Here is a 20,498-nt window from a genome sequence, read left to right as displayed (position 1 = left end):
CTCATCTTTTCTTAAAACAACCAATGGTTTCAGCGGGGCACCCACACAACAGGTAGTTCGTTGTTTTTTTTTCTGGTTGCCGGTTGGCGATTTTATTCATATCTGCGTTGAGCCCTCGGTGAGGAAGGGGTTACTCTGCAGTTCCATTTAGAAGAACCTTACGGCACCCAGACAGAGGATCGAGTGCCAGCACACGGGGTTGCACACCGACTGAGATTGGAGGGTAAAAGTACGAAATTGATATGTGTGTGTGTGTATTTACCTAGTTGTATTTTAGGGTAAGGGGAGCTATGCTCGTGGTGTCCCGTCTTCATATCTCATTTTATCTAGATTGTTTTTTAACCCCTTCCATACGGTGCCGCATACGTAGGCGGCATGAGGAGCAAGTGGATACGCGAGGCTGCCATATCGGCGTCTTGATTATATTTATTGTAGTTGCCCCTGCGTAATGACATTCTCTCTAAACCAGTGGTTCCCAAACTTTTTTCTGTCATTTCCCCCTGCACCCAGGTCAACTATCCAGATTTCCCCCTTCATGTGTAGCAGGGAAAGAGTAGTTGAAATACACTGTGACTATTTACTAATTTATTTTTCAAATGTACAAATATACTGATAAACAGGCATTCTCTCTCTCTCAGACATGAGAAAATCCATCAGAGATTTTTTTTAGTAGGTAGTGTAATTATTTCCCCCTGGTAGCTTCAAATTTCCCCCAGTTTGGGAACCACTGCTCTAAACTGTCTTCATCACATTTTCTATGGTTATCAATATTCACGGGTGAAAGAGAAAACGATCGATATAAGCGGTGACTATACTTTATGATGCGAGTATTATTACGACACTCTCTCCCTCTGGAGTAAGTTTGGGCCAAATCGAAGATATGATGGGGACAAGTGGCCAAAATGACCCTCAAAATTACCAAAGGGGTTAACCCACGGATTTGGACAAAAACCGTCATGTCTCCGATTTGGCCCAAACTTACTCCAGAGGGAGAGAGTCATCCACAGGGCACAGCGAGGTAGACGTGGGGAACCTGGACCCAAGGGCGAGGTTGTGGCGACCAGCCAAATTTGTGTGTAATTTTACCCTCTCATTTCCGCCTGTTGGCGCCCGTACTTTTAGCCTGAGCAGTATCTAAGTGCGATCCGCAAGAGCCCTGGTAGCCCTCGACCTGTAGCTGAGGTGGTGACCCAATCGGGACAAGTGGCCAAAATGACCCTCAAAAACCGTCATGTCTCCGATTTGGCCCAAACTTACTCCAAAGGGAGAGAGTCGTCCACAGGGGACAGCGAGGTAGACATGGGGAACATGGACCCAAGGGAGAGGTTGTGCCGACCAGCCAAATTTGTTTGCGTTTCTGTAATTTTCCCCTCTCATTTCCGCCTGTTGGCGCCCGTACTTTTAGCCTGAGCAGTATGTAAGTGCGATCCGCAAGAGCCCTGGTGGCCCTCGACCTGTAGCTGAGGTGGTGACCCCATCGGGACAAGTGGCCAAAATGACCCTCAAAATTACCAAAGGGGACCCACGGATTTGGACAAAAACCGTCATGTCTCCAATTTGGCCCAAACTTACTCCAGAGGGAGAGAGTCGTCCACAGGGCACAGCGAGGTAGACGTGGGGAACCTGGACTCAAGGGAGAGGTTGTGGCGACCAGCCAAATTTGTGTGTAATTTTCCCCTCTCATTTCCGCCTGTTGGCGCCCGTACTTTTAGCCTGAGCAGTATCTAAGTGCGATCCGCAAGAGCCCTGGTGGCCCTCGACCTGTAGCTGAGGTGGTGACCCAATCGGGACAAGTGGCCAAAATGACCCTCAAAATTACCAAAGGGACCCACGGATTTGGCCAAAAACCGTCATGTCTCCGATTTGGCCCAAACTTACTCCAGAGGGAGAGAGTCGTCCACAGGGCACAGCGAGGTAGACGTGGGGAACCTGGACCCAAGGGCGAAGTTGTGGCGGCCAGCCAAATTTGTTTGTGTTTGTGTAATTTTCCCCTCTCATTTCCGCTTGTTGCCGCCCGTACTTTTAGCCTGAGCAGTATCTAAGTGCGATCCGCAAGAGCCCTGGTGGGCCTCGACCTGTAGCTTAGGTGGTGATCCAATCGGGACAAGTGGCCAAAATGACCCTCAAAAACCGTCATGTCTCCGATTTGGCCCAAACTTACTCCAGATGGAGAGAGTCGTCCACAGGGCACAGCGAGGTAGACGTGGGGAACCTGGACCCAAGGGCGAGGTTGTGGCGACCAGCCAAATTTGTTTGTGTTTGTGTAATTTCCCCCTCTCATTTCCGCCTGTTGGCGCCCGTACTTCTAGCCTGAGCAGTATCTAAGTGCGATCCGTAAGAGCCCTGGTGGCCCTCGACCTGTGGCTGAGGTGGTGACCCAGTCGGGACAAGTGGCCAAAATGACCCTCAAAATTACCACGGATTTGGACAAAAACCATCATGTTTCCGATTTTGTCCAAATTTACTCCAGAGGGAGAGAGTCGTCCACAGGGGACAGCGAGGTAGACGTGAGGAACCTGGACCCAAGGGCAAGGTTGTGGCAACCAGCCAAATTTGTATGTAATTCTCCCCTCTGGTTTCCGCCTGTTGGCGCCCGTACTTTTAGCCTGAGCAGTATCTAAGTGCGATTCCTAAGAGCCCTGGTGGCCCTCGACCTGTAGCTGAGGTGGTGACCCAATTGGGACAAGTGGCCAAAATGACCCTCAAAATTACCATGGAATTGGACAAAAACCGTCATGTCTCCGATTTTGTCCAAACTTACTCCAGAGGGAGAGAGTCGTCCACAGGGCAAAGCGAGGTAGACGTGAGGAACCTGGACCCAAGGGCGAGGTTGTGGCGACAAGCCAAATTTGTTTGTGTAATTTCCCCCTCTTATTTCCGCCTGTTGGCGCCCGTATTTTTAGCCTGAGCAGTATCTAAGTGCGATCCGCAAGAGCCCTGGTGGCCCTCGACCTGTAGCTGAGGTGGTTACCCCATCGGGACAAGTGGCCAAAATGACCCTCAAAATTACAAAAACCGTCATGTCTCCGATTTGGCCCAAACTTACTCCAGATGGAGAGAGTCGTCCACAGGGCACAGCGAGGTAGACGTGGGGAACCTGGACCCAAGGGCGAGGTTGTGGCGACCAGCCAAATTTGTGTGTAATTTTCCCCTCTCATTTCCGCCTGTTGGCGCCCGTACTTTTAGCCTGAGCAGTATGTAAGTGCGATCCGCAAGAGCCCTGGTGGCCCTCGACCTGTAGCTGAGGTGGTGACCCAATCGGGACAAGTGGCCAAAATGACCCTCAAAATTACCACGGATTTGGACAAAAACCGTCATGTCTCCGATTTTGTCCAAATTTACTCCAGAGGGAGAGAGTCGTCCACAGGGGACAGCGAGGTAGACGTGAGGAACCTGGACCCAAGGGCGAGGTTGTGGCGACCAGCCAAATTTGTGTGTAATTTTCCCCTCTCATTTCCGCCTGTTGGCGCCCGTACTTTTAGCCTGAGCAGTATCTAAGTGCGATCCGCAAGAGCCCTGGTGGCCCTCGACCTGTAGCTGAGGTGGTTACCCAATCGGGACAAGTGGCCAAAATGACCCACAAAATTACCACGGATTTGGACAAAAACCGTCATGTCTCCGATTTTGTCCAAACTTACTCCAGAGGGAGAGAGTCGTCCACAGGGCAAAGCGAGGTAGACGTGAGGAACCTGGACCCAAGGGCGAGGTTGTGGCGACAAGCCAAATTTGTTTGTGTTTGTGTAATTTCCCCCTCTCATTTCCGCCTGTTGGCGCCCGTATTTTTAGCCTGAGCAGTATCTAAGTGCGATCCGCAAGAGCCCTGGTGGCCCTCGACCTGTAGCTGAGGTGGTTACCCCATCGGGACAAGTGGCCAAAATGACCCTCAAAATTACCAAAGGGTCATGTCTCCGATTTGGCCCAAACTTACTCCAGATGGAGAGAGTCGTCCACAGGGCACAGCGAGGTAGACGTGGGGAACCTGGACCCAAGGGCGAGGTTGTGGCGACCAGCCAAATTTGTGTGTAATTTTCCCCTCTCATTTCCGCCTGTTGGCGCCCGTACTTTTAGCCTGAGCAGTATCTAAGTGCGATCCGGAAGAGCCCTGGTGGCCCTCGACCTGTAGCTGAGGTGGTGACCCAATCGGGACAAGTGGCCAAAATGACCCTCAAAATTACCATGGAATTGGACAAAAACCGTCATGTCTCCGATTTTGTCCAAACTTACTCCAGAGGGAGAGAGTCGTCCACAGGGCACAGCGAGGTAGACGTGAGGAACCTGGACCCAAGGGCGAGGTTGTGGCGACAAGCCAAATTTGTTTGTGTTTGTGTAATTTCCCCCTCTCATTTCCGCCTGTTGGCGCCCGTACTTTTAGCCTGAGCAGTATCTAAGTGCGATCCGCAAGAGCCCTGGTGGCCCTCGACCTGTAGCTGAGGTGGTGACCCCATCGGGACAAGTGGCCAAAATGACCCTCAAAATTACCAAAGGGACCCACGGATTTGGCCAAAAACCGTCATGTCTCCGATTTGGCCCAAACTTACTCCAGAGGGAGAGAGTCGTCCACAGGGCACAGCGAGGTAGACGTGGGGAACCTGGACCCAAGGGCGAGGTTGTGGCGACAAGCCAAATTTGTGTGTAATTTTCCCCTCTCATTTCCGCCTGTTGGCACCCGTACTTTTAGCCTGAGCACTATCTAAGTGCGATCCGCAAGAGCTCTGGTGGCCCTCGACCTGTAGCTGAGGTGGTGACCCAATCGGGACAAGTGGCCAAAATGACCCTCAAAATTACCAAAGGGTTTGGACAAAAACCGTCATGTCTCCGATTTGGCCCAAACTTACTCCAGAGGGAGAGAGTCGTCCACAGGGGACAGCGAGGTTGACTTGGGGAACCTGGACCCAAGGGCGAGGTTGTGGCGACCATCCAAATTTGTTTGTGTTTGTGTAATTTTCCCCTCTCATTTCCGCCTGTTGGCGCCCGTACTTTTTGCCTGAGCAGTATCTAAGTGCGATCCGCAAGAGCCCTGGTGACCCTCCACCTGTAGCTGAGGTGGTGACCCAATCGGGACAAGTGGCCAAAATGACCCTCAAAATTACCAAAGGATTTGGCCAAAAACCGTCATGTCTCCGATTCGGCCCAAACTTACTCCAGAGGGAGAGAGTCGTCCACAGGGCACAGCGAGGTAGACGTGGGGAACCTGGACCCAAGGGAGAGGTTGTGGCGACCAGCCAAATTTGTTTGTGTTTTTGTAATTTTCCCCTCTCATTTCCGCCTGTTGCCGCCCGTACTTTTAGCCTGAGCAGTATGTAAGTGCGATCCGCAAGAGCCCTGGTGGCCCTCGACCTGTAGCTGAGGTGGTGACCCAATCGGGACAAGTGGCCAAAATGACCCTCAAAATTACCGTCATGTCTCCGATTTGGCCCAAACTTACTCCAGAGGGAGAGAGTCGTCCACAGGGCACAGCGAGGTAGACGTGGGGAACCTGGACCCAAGGGCGAGGTTGTGGCGACCAGCCAAATTTGTGTGTAATTTTCCCCTCTCATTTCCGCCTGTTGCCGCCCGTACTTCTAGCCTGAGCAGTATCTAAGTGCGATCCGCAAGAGCCCTGGTGGCCCTCGACCTGTAGCTGAGGTGGAGACCTAATCGTGATAAGTGGCTAAAATGACCCTCAAAATTACCAAAGGGGTTAACCCACGGATTTGGCGAAAAACCGTCAAGTCTCCGATTTGGCCCAAACTTACTCCAGAGGGAGAGAGTGTCGTAATAATACTCGCTTATATCGATCGTTCTCTCTTTCACCCGTGAATATTGATAACCATAGAAAATGTGATGAAGACAGTTTAGAGCAGTGGTTCCCAAACTGGGGGAAACTTCCCCCTGGTGGGAAATTTGAAGCTACCAAGGGGAAATAATTAAACTACCTACTAACTAAAAAAAATCTCTGATGGATTTTCTCGTGTCTGAGAGAGAGAGAGAGAGAGAGAGAGAGAATGCCTGTTTATCAGTATATTTGTACATTTGAAATATAAATTAGTAATTAGTGACAGTGTATTTCAACTACTCTTTCCCTGCTACACATGAAGGGGGAAATCTGGATAGTTGACCTGGGTGCAGGGGGAAATGACAGAAAAAAGTTTGGGAACCACTGGTTTAGAGAGAATGTCATTACGCAGGGGCAACTACAATAAATATAATCAAGACGCCGATATGGCAGCCTCGCGTATCCACTTGCTCCTCATGACGCCTACGTATGCGGCACCGTATGGAAGAGGTTAATTCGTGTATCGTTTTTGCACACACCACATTTTCATCTAACTTGTTCCAAACGTCTTAGCCTGTGGGGAAAGCTGTTTTTTTTCAGGTCTTTTCTATAACTGTCTTTCTTGATTTTCTTTCCGTGTCCTCTTGTATCTCTACCATCCCATTTTATTAGATCCTTTCTATCAATGGTTTCTATGCCTTTCATGATTCTATAAATAGCTATCAAGTCTCTGTCTGTAGCTCAAATTTCGCTGGTCTCTCTTCATATGATAGTTCTGAGAGTGTTGGTACCAATTTCGTAATTGCTCTTTGTATTCTTTCAAGTTTTGTTATACATTTTTTGTACTTGGTGACCACGTCGTCGCTGCATACTCCAATCTTGGTCTTATCAAAGTAACTAGTATTTTCTTCACCATTTCTTCGTCCAGGTATGTAAATGCCACTTTGATTGTTCTTATTAAATTATAAGTTTCTACAAAATTTTTGTTTATATGTTTCTCAGGGGACATATTATTCATAATAATGACTCCCAGGTCCTTCTCATTTTCTATTTTTTTTTTTATTTCTTCCTCTCACAATTTATATGATCCCACTATTCTTTTTTTGCCTCTTCCAAATTCCATTATACTACACTTCTTAATATTGAATTCCATCTCCCACTTCCTACTCCATCCCCATACTTTATTGAGATCACTCTGTAGTGACTCACAATCTTCTTCAGTGTTCACTTTTTTTTAAACAATTTTGCATCGTCCACAAAGAAGCTCATATAACTTTCAATTCCTTTATCCATATCATTAATATACATAGCAAACATTATTGGGGTCAGAACTGTTCCTTGTGGAACTCCACTAATCACTTCATCCCAATTAGAATGTTTGTCTCTTATCACCACTCTCATTTTTCTTTCATGCAAGAAGTCTTCCATCCACTTCAGCAGTTTGCCCTGTATTCTTCCTTCAGTTTCTAATTTCTTTAGCAATTTCTTATGTGGCACCTTATCAAAAGCTTTTTTCAGGTCTAGAAATGCACAATCAGCCCATCCATCTCTTTCTTGTATTACATCTATTAGCCTTGAATAGAAATACATTAAGTTTGTGACGCATGATCGTCCTTGTCTAAATCCAAATTGCCTTGGATTTAGTACGTTGCTTTTTTCCAAATGCCTTACCCATCTAATTTTGATAATTCTTCCACAAAATTTAGCTATAGTACTTGTAAGAGAGACTGGTCTATATTTATTAGGGTCTTCCTTGTTTCCCCCTTTATATATTGGTACTATATTTGCTCTTTTCCAATCTTCTGGAACTTTTCCTTCTTTCAATGAAATACTTATTAGACTATGTATTTTGTCTGTTAGTTCATTCCTGCATTCTCTCAAATTCCAGTTTGCCATTTCATCTGGCCCATGCCATTTTCTGACATCGAGATTACTTAGGTGATTCATTATTTCATTCCTTGTTACTTCTATCTCTTTCATAAAGGGGGACTTTCTCCTCCCACTCGATATCTCTAAGTTGTATGTTCTCCCTCGTAAACACAGATTTAAAATACTTGTTCATAATTTCTGCCATTTCTATTTCCTCTGTGTATCCAACTCCTTGTCGTAGTTTCTCTAATTCTTGTTTGTTCTTCAGTTTGTTGTTTACAAATCTGTAAAATAGTTTTGGTTGATCTTTACATTTTTCTATGACATCTTTTTCGTATTTTCTCTTTTATTCTCTGCACACTTGTACATATTCATTTCTATAACTAGTATATACTTTCCTTTTTTCAGGTCTTTTGTCTTTTTTCCATTTTATCCAAGCTTTATCCTTTTTGTCTTTTAACTCCCTACATCTTTTGTTGTACCAACACTTTACATATCCTTTTTCTTTCTTTTTGTCTTGGAACATACTTTTTCACTCCTTTATAAATTTTTGTCAAAATATTCCATTTCTCTTCTACTGTTGTTTCCCAGTCTGCTTTTTGAAAGAATTCTCTTATTTTATCAAAATTTGTTTTTCCATACATCAATCTTCCCTTTCTATATTGTTCGTTTTTTCCCATGTATTTTTCCTCATTTAGTTCCAGTTCAACCAATATGTGGTCACTTTTACTTATTGGTGTCTTATATTCAATTTTGTCCACTATTTCAGGTTCTGATGTGATTATTAGGTCCAGTCTCGATGGTTCTTCCTCATTTCTATACCTAGTATTATCTTGTATCCATTGCGTCATTGTGTGTTCTATAATCATATCAAGTAGTACATTTCCCCATAGGTCGTCTCCACCGTTCACTGTCATTTATTCCCAACAGATTTCTTTACAATTAAAGTCACCCATTATAATTATTCTTCCTCCATCTTCCATTATCTTATTTAGTGTTATCCTTGTGTCTTCTAACATATTTTTGTGTTCTCTTTCTTCCCATGAAGCCGTTTTAGGAGGCACATAATTTACTACAAACTTCCTGCTCTTCCCATCCCTGTCCTCCATTTCCATCATAATCATCTCTACTCTATTCTTTCCATATGTGACATTCCTCACATTTATATCCTTCTTAGTCAGGAACATAACTCCACTCCCTTGTTTTACCTCTCTGTTTCTAATCCAATAATTATATGCACCATGTCCTACACTGTTGGGTGGTAGTGAACCTTTTAATTTTGTCTCTACAATTCCCATTATGTCCGGTTCTTTTTCCTTCAGGTAATCATTCAGTTCGTTCAAGCCTGTTATTAATCCATCTATATTTGTGTAAGACACTTTTAATTTTCTGCTACTTCCATCGTGTTTTCTGTTTCCCTTCCGTTTTTCTCTGCTACGAACCATTTCCTCACTTTCATATCCACTACTCCCCAATAGAATTTCTCTTTGTTTGACTCTATTCTTTTCTCTTTTTTTCCTTAGCTTCTAGTCTTTTCGTTTTCTCATCCTCTCTTTTCTCTTTATCAATTTCTCTTTTTATCCATACCTGTTTATACTGTTCACTTTTTGCTAGTTTCCCTATTTTTGTTGAGATACTTTCTGCTGTCGTTTGTGACCTGAATTTAACCTTAATTGGTCTGGTCTTATCTGTATTGTATTTCCCTATTCTATATATTTCTTCAATTTCTTTCCCTGTTTCTTGTTCATCCTCTTGAACTACTTCTAATATCTTGTTTACCTTTTCCTTCTCCTCTTTTACTCTTGTAGTCCTATTTGGATTATGCTTCTCTTCCATCCCTAATATACTTATACATTTCTTTTTGTCTGCTAAGTCTCTTACTATATTCTCCTACTCTCTCATCACTTTAATAACTGTGTCCTTTGTTCTTTCTTCTGTTGTGTCACTATATCTCTAAATACAATTTTGTTGCTCTCTTGGACTTTCTTCCAACCCTGTACTTCTTTTGCTATGGACTCTTTATTCTCGTTATTATTCTTATTTAATGCCTCATTCTCATCTTTTACTTTTTTTAGCTATCTTTTTAATTATTCTATTTCTTTATTTAGGTTTTGGTTCTCCTTCTTTAGTTCTTCCAATTTATCAACTCTTTGCACAATCCGTGTAAGTTGGCTGAACCTAACCTCCCAGTGTTCGATCATTTTCACTAGTTTTTCCTCTAAACTTGCTAATGGGGGGAGGCTGGCATCCCCTCCCTCATTAAATCCATGGGAATTATCATCTCCGCTTTCTATTGTGTTGTTCTTATCTATATTTCTAATTTTAGTGCCTTTACTGATATTTTCGACTTCACCTGCGTCGTCTGCAGCCCTCTTGTTGACATTTCTTCTGACGTCCGGGGGAGCCCGTTCGTCTCCTTCCTCATTTCCTTCCATTTTCCTCAGTAATCCCTCCCTTTCTCCTTTTCCCCCCACCTTCCCACTACACCACGAGCTTTCCCCTTCCCTACTAATACAACAAAGGTACTCCCTCGTCGTTGAGATCGACGAAATTTGAAGTTTTCCTGGAGTTCCAAACTTCGCTGTCACTTCGACCGGTGTGTGTGTGTGTGTGTGTGTGTGTGTGTGTGTGTGTGTGTGTGTGTACAAGCGTGTGCACATGAAATGTCACATACTTATCTAAGACCTAAACACGATCAAACTTCGACAACAATCCTCCTGACGAAGGGAGGAGGTTCTTACTCCAACCTCTGACTGTTCTCCCCCGCTGTGGCCACCGTCGACTCCGGGGTCGTGGTCGTCTGCTGCGAGTTGACGTGGGACGCGTGGGAACCCCAGTGTCCTGCCCAGGGGAGCCACATGTGCGGGGGTTCCTGCCCCTGGGGAGTGGCCGCGGCCCCGAGGAGCACCGACCTGGAGGCTGTCGAGGAGTCTTCGCCAGGGGGGTAGAGAGGACCCGCGCCGCCCCAGTACCTGTTGGAGGAGGAGGAGGTCGTAGTACACAAGGTCGCACAAAGAAGAACTTCTCTCACCTTCTTCAGGTCATCTCGTGAGTTCGTAGGAACTATACGAAGTGAGTTCGAAAGGTAAGGTACAGTCACCTCCACTTCTACAGTGGCCCTATCAGAAGCGTCTTCCTTCACGTCGTAAACTTACCATACATCTATGAAGTCGAAGCGGACTCGTAAAAGCACATCGTAAATTTACGACACATCTACGAGGTCGACGGGGACTCGTAAAATCACATCTTAAACTTACGACACATCTACGAGGTCGTACTGGACTCGTAAAACCACATCGTAAATTTACGACCTAAAGACATCCGCTTCTGACAGCTCGATGACGTCAAGCCTTGTAGTACTCAGAAATGGAAGTGACTGTAGAAGCGCTCAAAGGATAATTCTATGTCCTGCTGCCGTCAAGCGATTTTATTAATCTCCGTAGGACCCAACATCAATATTAATCAACCCTCTCCCTACCGAATCCCTTTTCCTATTCTATTCCGCCTGACGCCAGGCGGTTTTTATTTACTTTCAGTAACAAAGGAGTTGAGGGGCACATATATCAAGGCATAAAAACGATAAAGAGAGTTGACGGGAATAGTTGATGCAAGAAACCAACCTCATCGATACCAGCGACAAGGCAAACTTTTTGTAATTTGATTCTGGCGAGCGCCAAACGATTTTTTAAGGTACCAGGTGGTCTCCGGTTCATGCAGACGTCATCAGACCGGGGACCTGGTCTGCATTATGTGAGGCGTCCAGAAACAGAGGGGCATCCTCGCCACTTTTACTGGTTTCGAGTACGGATACAGGGATGACCCGTCATCAATGAGAAGCTAAGATGAGAAGGAGGGGAGTGGAATGGGTGGGAGTGGGTACATACCTTTGAATTGGCTACCTCCCTTATATGGGGGAAAAAGCTCTTGATATGTATATATATATATATGTATATATATATATATATATATATATATATATATGTATATATATATATATATATATGTGTGTGTGTGTGTGTGTGTATGTGTGTATGTGTGTGTGTGCGTGTGTGTGTATGTATGTATGCAACGTTTACACATCACCGTGAAACAAATTATGCAATATCACCACAGGAGAAGAGAAACTTATTGACATGAACTATTTGGAAACAAGGATTTCCCAACATATATATAGTGTAAGATCCTCCTAAGAAAACAATGCTTTATTTCAAAATAAAGTTTTAGATAACCATCAAATTGATTGGTCTAAGGCAACAATCGCAGCAAAGTCAAGGAGTTTATCTGAGAGAAATGTGACTGAATCATGTTTAATCTCAGGCACATATGACAGAAATGTAAACTTGAGCTACGGACATTTCAAATGCGATAAATTGTTGACCGAATTGGTGTTCAAGAAGTATCCGCCAGACTGAACCATATGTAGTCAGGTCTAAGCGAGGAAGGTAAGGTAATGCACCTCATTTGTCTTTTGTACATTCCTCCCTTCCTCCCACCTGTTGTTTCCCTTATCTCAGGGTTTCTTCCTTTTTATGTATTTAACCATATTTGTATCTCTTACTTTGAAGATGTAATACCGAACGTACCTACTGTTTACAAATTGCTATTCTGTGGTGATACTGCATATATATATATATATATATATATATATATTTTATCAACCACAACACACTTTAATTCTAAGCCATCAACATTGGGAGACCTGTGGAGGCCAACAGGCAGAAATTGAAATGTAGTACTGCCAAGGATTCAAACCAGGGCTAGCACATGACAAGTGTTGTAGTGACTTACTGATTGCGCCATCAAGAGAATATATCTGTTCACTGGGACCCATTCAGTGTTGTACAAATACATACATATAATTATATACATATGTATATATATATATATATATATATATATAATTATATATATATATACTTGTATATACATATATATATACATATATACATATATATATATACATATATATATATATAGTGTGTGTGTGTGAATTCACGGTTAAGCCTTTCACAATCCGTGTTTAATTCAAAACCAGTAAAAGTGGCGGGGATGCACCTCTGTTTCTGGATACCTCATACAATAGTCTCACATCCGCCAGGATTAAATATGTAAAGTGTACCACACTCCCTCCGGAGTTAAGGGTATCACCGGAAACATTTTTCAGCGGTTGGCTCGTGAGAAGGGCAGCCCATGCTTGTGAGATTGTGAGAAAATAAAGGAAGAGAGGAGGATGGGTGTGGCTGGGCGTGAGTTTTGAGAGGTGCTGTGTGATGATTGTTGAACAAGAATTATGAGTTATAAAAAACTCTAGGAGAAAACAACGTGAGAGATCGTGGATAAAAATTGAGAGTCGTGAAGGAATACTTGATAAAAAAAAAAAAAAAAATTGCTCGTGAGTCAAAACATCAAAGCCGCGAGAGGTGCGTGGACACGTGTGAGTTAAAGGGGTGAGAGTGTGAGATGTGGGTGAGTGTACGTGGGAAGGGTGAGTGTACGTGGGAAGGGTGAGTGTATGGGGGTGGGCGAGTGTATGGGGGTGGGCGAGTGTATGGGGGTGACCGTCTTATGAGACACTGCTGATAAAGAATAGATGGGGGTAATGGGTTGGGTTGGGTGGTGAGTGGAGTAATGAAATGGGGAAGCGAGTTGGTTAATGGGTAGGATAATAGGTGGGGGTAATGTGTAGGGTAAAGGATGGGGTAATGACTAGGGTAATGGGCGGGGTAATAGGTTGGGTGGTGACTAGGTTAATGGGTTGGGTACTGACTGGGGAAAAGGGCGGCTTGACGGGCGGAGTAATTAATGGGGTAATGGGTGGGATAGTGAATGAGGTAATGGGTGGGATAGTAAATGGGGGTAATGGATCAGGTAACGAATTGGGTATTGGAAGGGGATAATGAATGGGGTAATAGGTGAGATCATGAGTTGGGTAATAAATGGGATGGTGAGTGGTGTAATACGTGGTATAATGGGCAGTTTAATGAAAGGGTTTGTGAGTGGGGTATTAGATGGGGGTAATAGTTAGGGGTAATGAACTGGGTAATGGGTAATAGCCGGGTATTTCCCATACGAGATGATGATAGTAATTACATCAAGTACCAATTACCTTGAGTACGCTTGGTACGGGCTGTACCTGTGTATCGAGAAATGGACAATCAATAACAAAACACCTTAAATGGAGTAATGGGTACAGGTAATAGTAATGGGTATGGGTAATTAGTATGGTAACAGCCGGGTATTTCCCTGAATAAAAACGAGATCATGATGATTTGGGTAATGGATGGGGGTAATGAATTGGGTAATGGGTCAAGGTAATGAATGGGATAATAGATTAATGGGTGAGAGTGATGAGTGGGGTAATAGGTAGGGGTAATGAATTGAGTAATGGGTGGGGGTAATGAGTGGCGTCACAGGTAGGGGTAATGGATCAGGGTAATAACTGGGGTAATAAGTACGGGTAATAATTGGGTAATGGGTCAGAGTAGTGAGTAGGGTAATAGGTAAAGGTAACGAGTGGTGTAATGGGTGGGGGAAATAGGTACGGGTAATGGATGTGGTAATGGGTCAGGGTAATAGCTGGGGTAATAGGTAGGGGTAATAATTGTTTAATGGATCTGGGTAATGATTATAGGTAACGAATGAGGTAATGGGTGGGGATAACAGGTATGGGTAACGGATATGGTAATGGGTGGGGGTAACAGGTATGGGTAAAGGATGTGGTAATGGGTGGGGTAATAGGTATGGGTAACGGATGTGGTGATGGATAATGATGATAATTACATCGACGGCCAATTACCTCGTGTGTGCATGGTACGGGCTGTACCTGTGTATCGAGAAAGGGACAATAAATACAAAAACACCTTAAATAACAGACAATAAATAACAATAGCTTTACTTAAATAACCCACATTCAATAATTATCCATTGACGATATATTGATGCAATTGCATCAATATTGACCATGTTAGGTAGATAAGGCATTGGTTGGTATTGAAAATATAGGGACGCTTATGGTTATCAGTGTTAGAAATATTGACAATATTATTAACCCATTAGACCCAGAGTTACCTATAATGAGTCAAGATGACGTCACGTGGTCCTCTTATATTGAAAAACTCTCCAATATTCAGAACAAGATTCCGGATACCATAATCCAATTAAATTTAGAATTAAAACATCAATTTTAAAATACAATTTAAAAGTAAGTAAAAATTAAATTAATTAAATTAAAATGAAAAATATTGCAGTTAAAGAAAATTAGAAGCATTTTCTAATATTCGGTGGACTGCGTTTTCATTCCGAATATTGGGAATTTCCGAATTTCAGAGATATTCCCTAAAGAGAGAACTTCGATTCAAACCATCAAACTAAACCTTCCCGTTACTTAGATCTCCACAATTCCTCCCCTGAGGCACCAAGACCTTCCTGTAGAAGTTCTCATCGAAGTCCAGTACCCAGGAACCCCCAGGGCGGGGGGGGGGTTCTTCTCCCTCCTTCCCCATCAGGATCCCTGTGCACATCCCTCTTCCCCTTCCTCCCCCCAAGACCTTCCTGTAGCAGTTCCTATCGAAGTCCAGCATCCAGGAACCCCTAGGGGGGTGTTCCTCTTCCTTCACTGTCAGCACCCCTGTGCCTACCCCTCCTCCTCCGAGTCCCCAAGACCTTCCTGTAGAAGTTCTCCTCGAAGTCCAGAACCCAGGAATCCTTAAAGGGGTGTTCTTCCCCCTCCTTCCCGGTCAGGGCCCCCGTGCTTACTCCTCCTTTCCCGAGTCCCCATGACCTTCCTGTAGCCGTTCACATCGAAGTCGAGGACCTCTGCGCCTACCTGTCGTCGAGCGTGTCCCACGGAGCCCACGGGTACAACTCCGAGGGAGGAACGAAACCATAGTCGTCACAACAGGAGCAGGAGTTCGGGGCGGGTCCCCTTCGGTACAGGAACCTCCGGCGGTGCTCGAGCTGCTCCCAGTACATCTTCTTCTTCTCGTGGCTGCGGAAGAACAGCGTCGTTAATTTATTTATTTTGTGTGATGAATTGATTACAAAGCTAGTCACCCCGCTTTGCGGGTAACGGGTGATATGACAGAGAGGAAGAGAGAGAGAGAGATAGAAACAGATAGATAGAGAGAGAGAGGGAGAGAGAAGCTTCCTGAAATGCAAATGCTTTATGATGGCTGCCTCCAGATGATTTTAATCACCCGAAGGAAACGTTATGAAGTTAAAGGGTTAAGTCTCAGCTTAACCCTTTTATTACTGTAAGGGAGTTAGACACCCCAAGCATATAGTCACATCTTCATAGATATTATACATAGTATAGGCATCACGCAGGCACAATCACAACATAAATGGGGAGGAGGAACTCTTCCATGAGCTCGAGAAGGTGACTGGTATGTGTCCGTGATTTCGGCGTTATTTCCCAATACCAACAACAATACTATTACCAACGACGGGGTGAGGTTGGAGGGAGAGGGTTGGGGGAGAGGCGGGAGAAGGGTGGGGGAGATGGGAGGGAGAAGGGGTTGGAAGGGATTGGAAGGAGAGGGGGTTGGGGGAGAAGGGGAGGGGAGAGGGGGTTGGGGAGAAGGGGAGGAGAGATGGGAGGGAGAAGGGATTGGAAGGAGAAGGGGTTAGGGGAGAAGGGGAGAGGAGGGGGTGGGGGAGATAGGAGGGAGAAGGGGTTGGAAGGAGAGGGGGCAACCCACAAGTATGTTCCACCAATGTATTACTTTCTGTATCCCCTGTCTCCATTTGCCGCTTCCTTTCCCTCTCCCAATTCTATTTCCCTTTTTTTTTCTTCTGCTTTCCCTTTCATCATCTTCTTGTCTACTCCCTTTCATCTTCTCTCATCGCACTTTTCCTTCCATTTCCCCTTTCCCTTTCCCCCTTTCCACAATCGCATTCCGTTGACCATCACGTCTTTGTTGTTTCCACAGACGCGACTCTTCTGATGCCAAATGCCTCAACCCAAGAGCGCCTTTACACCGGGCCCTGGCTCCCTCTATACTCTTTTCCTCTCTCTCTCTCTCTCTCTCTCGCTCTCTCTCTCTCTCTTTTTCAGTCGTTTGAATCCACTTTGATGGAGTTATGCCCCCACTTTCAGACGTTTCCCTTTTGTCTGCTCGCTCCCATTCGGGTGTTTACTAGTTGGTCACCAAGCCAGAGAGAGCCTCTTTTCTCTCTCTCTCTCTCTCTTTCTATCTCCACCCCAAGGCCGTGATCGATGGGCTTGATCGATCATGACGTCATGTCGCTGCATGGAAGGCAAACAGGAACGGGAATCGATGACTCCCGGGGCAACGCAGGGGGCCCTGGAATTGTGTACATTCCTACACTGTGTAGTGTGTGTGTGTGTGTATGTGTGCGCGTGTGCGCCTATGGGGACAAGCGAATGAGTGCACGAGTGTATATGCGTTCTGTAAACGTTTTCGTGGACTTACATAACGTGTATGACACCATCCACGTATCTACATGCCCATCCAAACGGGTTTAAAAAAATAAACAAAATAAAAATTACCTCGATATTGAACTGGGATTTTTGTCCCCTTCCCATCCGCTTTGGTGCTTAAAAGTCTATCACCAAATTAACTGGTGCTCGTCGGTGGTGCTAAATATCACACGGTGATCGCGTAATTACATGGATCTAATCGCGCGAAATTGGTGTTAATCAGTCGGGAGTAATTCCCTTCAGGTGTCAAATAACCACATCTAATTTGCTGCAAAGTTCGGAGTATGAACACAGGGTGATACTAGTAGTGGTAATGGTGATACTGGTGGTAAAAATGGTGGTGTTATGCTCATGGTAATGCTCATAGCAATGTTCATGGTGGTAGTGAGAGTGGTGGTGTTAATGGTGATACTGATGGTGTTGATGGTGGTGATAGAGGTGGTGGTGCTGATGGAGTGGTGACATAAGTGGTGTAGTGCTGATGGTGGTGATGATGAAAATGGTGTTGATACTGGTGGTGATGATGCTGGTTATGGTGATAGGAAACGAGATGGTGATAATAGTGGTGATGATGACAATTTCTAGTGGAGAATGTAATGAACCCACAATTACATTTTAGTGATGAAACTTAGTGGTAGTGTTGATTTTTGAGGACGAAGTGGAGAAACGATGATGATGATGATGATGATGATGATGATGATGATGTGATGACGATAATGATGATGTGATTGTGGTAATCTCGATGATGATGATAATGATAAGATGATGATAATTATGATAATGATGATGCTGTGATGGTAATAATGATTAAAATGATGATAATACTGATGCTAGTGATGATGATGTGATGATAATGATGATGATGTGATGGTGGTAATGATGATGATGACAGTACTGATGCTAGTGATGACGACAATGATGACGTTGGTGATACCTGTGCTGTGATGACCTGACGCATCACGATATTACTCAAGGTCACAGATGACAGCCACTTGCCAAAGCAGACCAAGCACAAAGGGCCAAGGTGACGGACTGGGTCACAGCTGAGCGTCTCCTGGCATAAACTCACCACTCCACCCTCTGTGGAACAGTTAGGCCCTGTTCACACTAGCGGTTTGAACCGTGCGGAAACCGCGGCGGTATCGCATAGTTTCGGAAAAAATGCGCGGCTGTGTGTGAATGCCTCCATTGATTTACATTATAACTGAACAGCCGCGGTTGAAACCGCTAGTGTGAAGAGGGCCTGATTGCTCTGTTGAACAAGTACAGTTGCACACACGCAATCCTGCTACAGCATCGAATAATTGTGCGAATAATTCTGTTGAGTTAACTGACAACCCACATCATTACTTCGTAGTACCACTAAGAAGATACACAAAAATGACGTCATACAAGCGATGACGTCACAGTGCACTGTACTGTACCAGGATGATTTGTCCGCAACTTAGCTCAAGCACCACCTGGTACCTTTGTGGACATAAAAAACTGCCCCAAGACTTACCAAAAACTACGCAAACACACCATCCATTGTATTAATACAGAGCTGTATACAAAATCATAATTCTAATTATAAATGCATTGGTGTATATAGATATGCATTGAAATAACAATAAATATATTTCTACATTTACAAGAGTTCCGATAGAGGATCTGGTAGATCGACCAAGTGTCTTGGTGAGCATCTGGTTGATCGACCAGGACCTGGGCGAGCATATGGTCAATCGACTAGGTCCCAGGTCGAGCATCTTGGGAGCATCTGGTAGACTGACCAGGTACCTGGGCGACCATATGGTATATTGACCAGGCTCTGGTGAGTATCTGGTCAATTGACCATGTAACGGGACTAGTACCTGGTAGATCGACCAGGTCCTATGGTAAGCAATTGGTCAATCGACCAGGTACCTGGGCGAGCATCTGGTAGATCGACTAAGTACCTGGACGAGCACCTGGTAGATCGACCAGGTACCTGGGCGAGCAAGTGATGCATCAACCAGATACCCGGGGAGGAACTAATAGATCGACCAGGTACCTAGGCGAGCACCTGGTAGATCGACCACGTACCTGAGGAGCTGGTAGACGAGCATGCAGGAGAAGATGGAGACGAGGATGCCGATGACAGAGAGGCCGAACATGGCTCGCAGGCACGAGTACAGGGGCCCGTGGATGACGTCACAGTTCGAACTCCGGTGGACCAGGACGAACACGTAGTACACTGAAACGCACACCAAAGAGAAACTCGTTTGTTTATTTGTTTATCTTCTTGTTAATATTATAATTATTTTTTTGGGGGGAGGAGGATGTTCTGTGGGTGGGGGAAACATAGTACACTGAAACGCATAAGATTTTTTCTTTGGGGGGGGATTCTGTACACTAAAACGCACAGGATATAAATATACACAGAATATATATATATATATATATATATATATATATATATATATACATATATATATACATATATATATATATATATATATATACACATATACATATCTTTAGGGTTGTGTTCTGCGTATGGGAGGGGGACAAAGTACACTGAAACTTTTTTTTTTTGGGGGGGGAGGTGTTCTGTGTGGGGTTGGAGAACACGTAGTAGAACACACCTCTTGCAGTACTGACGTAATACTGCGAAGTACGAAAGTAAATGACATACACGTGACGGAAAGAAAATGGGGGGGGGGAGGAAGGTGGAAGGGCCGAATTTTGACATACTGGGGAAGGGGCGGGGGGCTCCATCGATTAAGAACTCTTTCAAACCAGGGTACACCATCCCTTAATCAACTACATCAGATCGTATGTCTTTAGGCAGAACAAAATCTTTGAAGGGCATCACCGTGTTGATGTTAACTATAAAAACACACATACACAGACACACACACACACACACATATACGCACACACAAGTAATCATCTTGTAACTTGATTGGTTTTATCAAAAATAAAAAATATATATAAAAAAGTAATTAAATACCGATTCAGTGCTAAAACATTACTGACTACACAGCCGGTCCCGTGTCTACTATACAACCGGCGACGTGTCTACTACACAGCCGGCGATGTGCCTTCTACACAGCCGGAGCCGTGCCTACTACACAGCCGGGTCCAGGTGCTAGAAAGCCGACACCGTCTCTTACACAGCCGGCGCCATTCGCCGATGCACAAACAGCCCATAGCACGGACCGTTGAGCAAACACAAACAGAGGAAGATCGAGAGGAAAAACAGCCTCGGCGGTGCGAGAAAGTGAGGGTGACCACTTGATTGCCTCCTCCTCCTCCTCCTCCTCTTACTCTTCCTCCTCCTCCTGTGCACGGCCACCGCCGCCCGTTGCCCCCGACGGAGGAGTGGGCAACCCCATCCCAATAACCCGTATGGGATATTAACTGCATAAATTATATATATATATATATATATATACATATATATATATATAT

At 44.7% G+C, this 20,498-nt stretch overlaps 1 protein-coding gene across 1 annotated transcript in view; it reads right to left on the bottom strand.

The window, feature by feature from the left end:
- LOC143037370 (uncharacterized) overlaps positions 1-20,498 on the bottom strand; it is a 108,469-nt gene that overhangs the window by 14,900 nt on the left and 73,071 nt on the right. The window contains exons 7-11 of the mRNA XM_076205508.1: positions 19,128-19,278; positions 15,450-15,611; positions 14,421-14,447; positions 13,731-13,757; positions 10,366-10,596 (exon numbers count right to left, since the gene is read on the bottom strand). Of these exons, the coding sequence (XP_076061623.1) occupies positions 10,366-10,596; positions 13,731-13,757; positions 14,421-14,447; positions 15,450-15,611; positions 19,128-19,278 (598 nt within the window). The remainder of the gene's footprint in view (positions 1-10,365; positions 10,597-13,730; positions 13,758-14,420; positions 14,448-15,449; positions 15,612-19,127; positions 19,279-20,498) is intronic.

The sequence above is a fragment of the Oratosquilla oratoria genome, chromosome 22 (assembly GCF_046742065.1).
Source record: "Oratosquilla oratoria isolate Oo_2021 chromosome 22, ASM4674206v1, whole genome shotgun sequence".
In the NCBI taxonomy this organism is placed as follows: Eukaryota; Metazoa; Arthropoda; class Malacostraca; order Stomatopoda; family Squillidae; genus Oratosquilla; species Oratosquilla oratoria.
This window is presented reverse-complemented; position numbering and strand designations above follow the sequence as displayed.